Source organism: Sprattus sprattus (genome assembly GCF_963457725.1).
Source record: "Sprattus sprattus genome assembly, chromosome: 7".
Lineage (NCBI taxonomy): Eukaryota > Metazoa > Chordata > Actinopteri > Clupeiformes > Clupeidae > Sprattus > Sprattus sprattus.
Window position 1 is genome coordinate 25,694,177 of NC_137926.1, and position 7,577 is coordinate 25,701,753.

Sequence of the window (7,577 nt, forward strand, 5' to 3'; positions counted from 1 at the left end):
AGCAGGTGAGCTAGTAGTCTGGTTGGTGAAAGCTGCTGCAACGCAATGTTCTCGGCAAAGTCCGAGACAGCTTTTTTTCGGATTATTGACGTATTGACGGCAACTGCGTAAAATAGGCAACCAGATATTCGAATAGTTCGAATTCGTGATTTTTTTCCAAACGAACATTCGAATGTCATTTTTTAGCTATTTTGACAGCCCTAGTGTATTTCGACCAATATAATGCTTTGTTATTAATTTTAAAAAAATCCCAAGCATCTCGTTCGCTCACCCCAAGAATATATCAACCAATCACAGTGAGTATAACTGGTCATGTGCCTTGAAAAAGACCGCATTGCTGAAAATGACACAGACGCGTTTCCCGGTCTCAATGGTAACTACGCATAGATGCGTGTTCCGGTCTTAAAGGTAAATACACACGTATGCGTGATCCGGTCTGAATGGGTTAAGTAACACAAAGCTTGATCAAAATCCGGATCTTGGTATTGGATGTCAAAGTCATACTGAAGCAGTAGTTCATTTAGGCGGCTTTTCAGCTCTTCCACATCCTGCAGTCTTTCAGTGACTGTAATCTTTCGGCTGTCATTTTAATTAACGATGACTCTGAGTAATGTTTGAGCCATTCTAATGAGGCTGTAAAAAAAATAGGGGGGTGGGGGAGGGAAGAGTTAGATTTGTTTCCAACTTTAGTTAACACAAGATATACCTTTTAAGTGTAACTAGCTTCCTGCCTCTAATGCTGTACACTGATAGGGGAAAAACATCATTTAGTTTAGTTAAGTGGGTGACCAAGAAGGTGGATTTATGACCCCCATTCAGTCCATATGCCCTATGGCAGTGGTTCTCAAATGTTTCACCATGAGTACCACCTGAGAAAATATTTGGCTTTTCAAGTACCACCATTGTAACTATCATTGACCTTCGGTAGCATGCCGCCCGATAGGAAGTGTTATTACCTCACTGTAATGCCTGATCAGGAGAATAAGCATGGTTCAGATAAATAACAAACTTAAATTATAGGGATCTAGTTGTTTTAATGATTTTTAAATATATTTAATGATTAATACCCAAGTCATTAAAAATGGGAAAACTTCCTGAGTACCACCAAGAGGGAGCCGCGTACCACCCGTGGTACACGTACCACAGTTTGAGAACCACTGCCCTAAGGTGTTCGTTGTACCACGCTGTCATAAGTCTGCAGACAAACGCAATTTTAGTGTTGATTACCACAATCTTTGTTATAATTCTAAAATCTGGGAGCCCAGAACAAGAACCAACAGAAACCACCATGCCTGCACTGTACTTAACACTGTCTACGCTTACAGAACATGCCACAAGGACTGTGCTTTGCCGGTCATTCATTTCGAGAGAGTTCTGGAAATTTTCTGGAAATTAAGAAACCATCACCGACTTCACTTTTGGTAAGTTCAATGGATGGCTTAAAAAGAGAGGGCTATGTTTTTGAAATTGTTCGTGTGACGGACCGCTTTTTTGAAAAACTTGTGTTTCCCCTCAAAGCGTATCCTCCACACATCGGACAGAGGTCCAAACATTTTAACTAACTCCACTGCATCTTTTAAGTGCATCAACACTTCCCAAGTCTCATCCCCCTCTTGGATGAGATGGCCTATCAAGAGAGGTAGCAGTCGAGGAAGTGCCCAATTTTCGTGGCCATTCCCCCAAATTGTTCCCTTTGAGGCAAATGTTTTCCCGATGACCTGGGCCTGATTCGTTTTGTCAGAAAACGAATAAGGAAACTGTTTGATTGCCCTATTCAAATGGAGAAGAAACCTTTTCCAATCAATGCCTTTAACCCTTATAACTCAGAGCGTTTTTTGTGATTTTTTGTATATCGGGCTTTAAACACATGTGGGAGGCCTTCAGAGAGGTCCACTACTATGTATCTTATATCATTTTTCTCAGCAGAACCTAAGCAATATGATAATGTAGGGTGTGTTGTATTTTAACCAACTATATGAAAATGTCAGGGCAATGATCATGAAAAAAATGTGAGGTCCGATTCAGATTTTTTTAAATAAATGAGTATAGACAATGTCAAATATACAGATTAAAGAGTTTTTATTGCCTAAATCTGTAAACACATTTGTTCTGAAACAAATTAAGTCACTGTCTTTGAAATAAACCTCACCAAAATGTATACATGGTCATATAGCAGCAGTCTGTTGTAGGCGTTTTTGGGAGGCTTCATAAGTAACCCATGAGATATGAAGGTTGTCACATACCCTTACACAGAAATGCAAGGTTATTTACAGATGGAAAAGATAAATGAACACTTATTTCATAAAAATCTAATTGAAATGTGCAATATAATTATCAAAAATAAATAAATATGTAGATTTAACAACAATCTATTATAGGCGTTTTTTATATTTTTCATAAATAACCCATGAGAGATGATGGCTGTCACACACCCTTACACATAAATCCCAGGTTATTTACAGATTAAAAGCATACATTAACACTTTTGAAAAACAAATCTCATTAGAATGTGCAATATAATATCAAAAACAGATAAATATTCTCATATAAAAGCAACCTGTAATAGGCGTTTTCAGAATATGTCATAAGTAACCCATGAGGTATGAGGGTGTCACACACCATAACACATAAGTGCAAGGTTATTTACAGATTGAAAGGATAAATACACACTTATTTGAGCATATCTCAATTAAAAAAGAAATATACTTTTCATAAACAAAGAAATAATGTCATATAGCAGCAACCTGTTATAGGCATTTTCAGAATATTTCATAAGAAAAACATGAGGTATGATGGGTGTCACACACCCAAACACATAAGTGCAAGGTTATTTACAGATTGAAAGGATAAATACACACATATTTGAGTATATCTCAATTAAAAAAAGAAATATACTTTTCATAAACAAAGAAATAATGTCAAATAATTGAGCAGCAACCTGTTACAGGCGTTTTCAGAATATGTCATAAGTAACCCATGACGTATGATGGGTGTCACACACCCTAACACATAAGTGCAAGGTTATTTACAGATTGGAAGGAAAAATAAAAAAATACTAATCACAATAAAAACTGCAATGTGAACTGGCAGCAACTGATAATATAAGAAATAATATCATGGGATAGGAATATATTGCAAATAGAACAAGAACGGCAATTCATAAAATAAACATTTGGAACGGCAATTCATAACATAACATATAACAATGATAGAACAGTAGATTGATCACTGTGTGTGTGTGTGTGTGTGTTTGTGTGTGATGTTTACATGAAGGTGTGTGTGTGTGTGTGTGTGTGTGCGTGTGAGTGACTTACACATGCCACTCCCTGAAACAATTTCGGCTCAGCTGCAGGCAAAGAGGCACGTCACAGGCCTCACATTTCCAGGGCGTGTCGGTGCGGATGCCTCGGTCAGCGCAAAGCTGGCATCTCTTGCGACCAACCGTTGCCCTGTTGGAGATGTCCCCTGGCTGTTCAATGCATGGCACGGGAAGATGACTTGTTTGCCTCTTCAGTGGCACTCCAGAGCTCTCCACCTCACACAGCTCTTTTACAAGCTGTAGGATGAAGGCCTTGTGAGTCAGGGCCCTCTGCTGCCTGGCCTTAGCCAGTTCCACATGGAGGATGTAGGCGTTGGTGCTCGCGATGTCGAAGCAGTGCAGGAAGAGGGTGCGATAGGGCCGGCTCAGCCTCCTGTGTGTAGTGTAATACTGGATGAGCTGATCGGAGCGATCAACTCCACCCATGTATTTGTTGTACGCCACCACGGGAAGGGGGCACGGGACCTCGATGGTTCGGAGGCTTCCATCCCTGCTCTTCACTCTCCTCTTTGCAATTTCGCCGCCATGCGCTGCATGAATGGTTGAGCACATCGACACCTCCCTTGTGTCCATCCACTTCACGAAAACCAGCTTGCCATGCCTCAACCAGCGCAAAGTGCCCCGTGGTGTCTTCCTTGTAAGCAGGCCTCGACTGGGAGGACACCCCTTCCTCCCCTCCCTGTAGGTGCCGCAAGCGCCGATGTTCAGGGTCACCAGGTCATGGAACAGTGTGGGACTTGAGTAGAAGTTGTCTACGTATACGTGATACCCTGTGCCGAACACCGCTGGCTGCACCAGGTTCATCACCGCATCGTAAGACAACCCCTTCTCAGAGGTCCCACCTGTTTTCCCACAGTAAACAGTGAAGTCCACAGTGTAGCCGTTGCTGGAGTCAGCTAACACAAACAGCTTCATGCCCCACTTGGTGGGCTTGTTCTTCATGTACTGTGTGATGCCCGTCTTGGCCTTTGTGGCAACCATCCTCTCATCCACTGCCAGCTCCCTTCTCGGATGGTACGCCGACTTGCAGGCCACTCTCATGTGGTCCAGCAGGGGCTGTGCCCGGTGTACCCGATTGTGGTGGGGTGTGCCCTTCTGGAGGTCGTTGGTGTGGTCCACCACCAGGTCACTGAGGTGAAGGTTCCACAGCAGGGCCTGGAACCGGGCTCTGGGCATGACAGACCTTGGGAAGCTTGAATTCAGCACAGGGTCTGTGCTCCAGTAGTCCTCCACACAAGGCAGCTTTACCAGTCCCGTGTACTGCAGCACCCCCAGGAAGTGATAGAACTCCGTCAAGTCCACGTCAACCCACTTGTAGCTCTTATCAACTGCATTCACAGCAGCATACAAGTTGGTTGTGTTGCAAACTTGACGGACCACAGCAGGTGAAAAAAAAAGCTTGAAGAGCTCTCCAGGGGTGTGTTGGACAGTGGTGTCCACCTGTATGCCTGGGGTCTTCAGAGGCCTGAATCTCAGAGGTGGTGGAGCAATGTCCACATCCATCTCTGTTTTCCACTCCACAGCCAGAGTTGGTCCAGAGGAAGGAGCCTTTTTTTTCCTCCTTAGTGGTGGTTGGGCTTCAGACTGGTCACCTCTACAATACACACAAAGAAAAAAAAAAACAGTCATTTCCTGTACATGTAAAGCAACAAAATTGGGTGTGCGCTTTCAGCATCTGGCTGTCCAACACTGTTCATATGCAAATATTTGACCACTTTAGGAGTGGCATCATATATACACCTGTGTGCGTATGTATTGTGTAAAATAACTATTATAGCATCATATCCAACCATGCAGTGACAATGAAACTTTTCCTCAAAAACGTTATCAACAATACAGTTCATATTAGGCCCATCATTTCAAGTTATATCAGTGCAAGCATACACCCAACAACAATGCTGGAGTGTCTGCACTATCCAAAACACTGCTACAATACAGATGAAATGTTCAGGAAGGGGAGTGAAGACTGGACACACACACACACACACACACAGTAGCCTTCATTTGGTTCAGTAAATTAGGCATGGCTACTACAGTAGTAGGCTATAGCTTTCACGTCAACAGCGGACTGCTCAACATCTGAAATCATTTCAGACAGCCCACAAAACATAACCCCTAACACTAAACGAGGTAAAAGCAAGTAACCAAAACGGTTTATCATAAGCTTATTAGTTACACATCATCATGTAGGCCTACGTTTGCAAAACTACGACTGTCACCACTTGTCACTCGGTATGTCTGCCTGTCAAGCCTTGAATCTGTCACTTCTACTTATGCGACTCGCGGGAGATGCTATACTTCAGGCAGATGGGATTTGCTTTTCCAATAAGGGTTACACTCGGATGTCACTGTATGTTTATACTAAATTGAAATTGTCAAAACTTTCCCGCTATTTCGCCATCTATTTCGCTATCAAACGTATAACAAACTTACCTCAGACCAGACGAAGCAGCAGCAGCAGCAGCAGCAGCAGGAGGAGGAGGCGGGATGTTCTCGTCTTCACTGCTCTCACTAAAACTTGACTCGGCGTCAACTTCTTCCTCGACCTGGATGTCGTCCCACATAGACAAAACGTCTTCCACGCTTAAAGCGTTACGTCCACGATTCATTTTCAATATTGTTGTGAGTGGATTAATGAATGAGTGGAGAGTTGATGGGTGGATAATGATAATGATATACAGCAGCCAGGACCAATACAAGCGACAAAGCTATGCTAACCGCGCCCTCTTTTGCCGCCTACTTCACTAGTTAGGAAACTCCTGCTCTGATCTACAAAAGTGTTTCCTGTGGATTGTCCACTTCCTGGATATGGTACATGTACTATCCTACAGTAATACAGATCAGTGGTGTGTCATATGAATGAATGGCAGCGTTTGTTTTGGTTTGTCCACGCTGTTTCATGTGGCAATAAAATGACATCTGTAGCTTTTCGCTGCCGCGAATTCAAGTCATAACATTCTAACAACATTCCGGTCTTGGTATTGTTTATGTTTTGTTTAAATAATGATAGTTTTATTTCTACTGCACCTAACCACACATACATGGAATCAAAATGAAGCCTGAAGTGTACTCTGTTGAAATATTCAAGAATGACTTCCTGATTAGGCGTTGCCTTTTAAACAAACGTGTCAGAGTGACGTCAGTCACATTTTGACGCGTCGGCGCGTCAATTGAGTTCTAAGGGTTAAACACAAGGCCAATTCAAAAGGAACAATGCCCTCCAGGAGATCATGTAAAAGGTCTGGTGGGAAACCGTTAACAACATGAAAGTGTTCCAAGCTATCACTCAACAAGCAGCTTCTCTTAACACCATATTCTCATGCCACGGTTTCATCTTGCAATACCTCTTGCACCTGATGATCATGATTTTCTTTAGTTCTTTGTTGGAATGCACCTGACTGCACTTCTTTGTGTATGGCTTCCTTGTAGCCATACAGAAACGAAACATGTGACTAACTGTGAAGCTTTCAAAGAATCCTCCCAAAGAGTGAGCAGCAAGATTGTCTGCAGCAACAAATGAGACAGTGCCTCTAATGCTAGCTCCTAACCGTTCAACATACACACCTTGACGCCCGAGACAGACAACATCCTTAACAAGACAGCGAAGAATTTCATCATAGCCATATTCCTTAATGGCGTCAACCTCGCAAAGCAGTGCAAGCTGAATGGCATGAAGTGTGGAGCGATATTTTGGGTGGAGATTGCCAAGCACCCAGTAGATGGCACATAGCTTGTGCTTCTTTCTAGACCAGGGGTTGGGAACCTTTTTTTGCCTGGAGAGCCACTTATACCATTTTTTTTTTTTAATCTCAGAAGAGCCACAAAAAGATGGTTACAACCGTTACTTTTATTAAGTGATGCTCCGATCGATCGGGAACCAATCATGATCGGCAGATATTGGTAAAAATTGCTTGATCTGTGATCGGATTTTTGATCAGTTCTTTTCACCGATCACGTGACGTAAATTAATTGCGCGACTTTTCAACCTGCGTGCGCGGCAAACGGTCACTCAACAGCAGAGCAGAGCTTGGCAATGGCAAGCAAAATGAGTTCTCCCATCTGGAATTTTTTTAAGTTTAATTTCTACAAATTGTGCACATAAAATAGGGGGATGTTGCGCTGAATGGATCCCATAGGGATCCGTATGAAAGCTATAACAGCCAATCGTCACAGGTTGTCCGGTAAGAACAAATAATGTCAAAGTTCCAATGATGAAAAGAACGGTATTTATTTTCCACACACTCGCAAGACATGAATT

At 42.6% G+C, this 7,577-nt stretch overlaps 1 protein-coding gene across 1 annotated transcript; it reads right to left on the reverse strand.

Moving 5' to 3' along the window:
- Positions 1-3,310: 3,310 nt before the first annotated feature.
- LOC308367779 (piggyBac transposable element-derived protein 4-like) lies at positions 3,311-5,928 on the reverse strand (the record flags this gene model as incomplete). Its single annotated transcript, XM_080841769.1, has 2 exons — positions 3,311-4,913; positions 5,753-5,928. 2 exons carry the CDS (start codon positions 5,926-5,928, stop codon positions 3,311-3,313), a joined length of 1,779 nt encoding a protein of 592 aa, XP_080697895.1.
- Between the last annotated feature and the right edge of the window lie 1,649 nt (positions 5,929-7,577).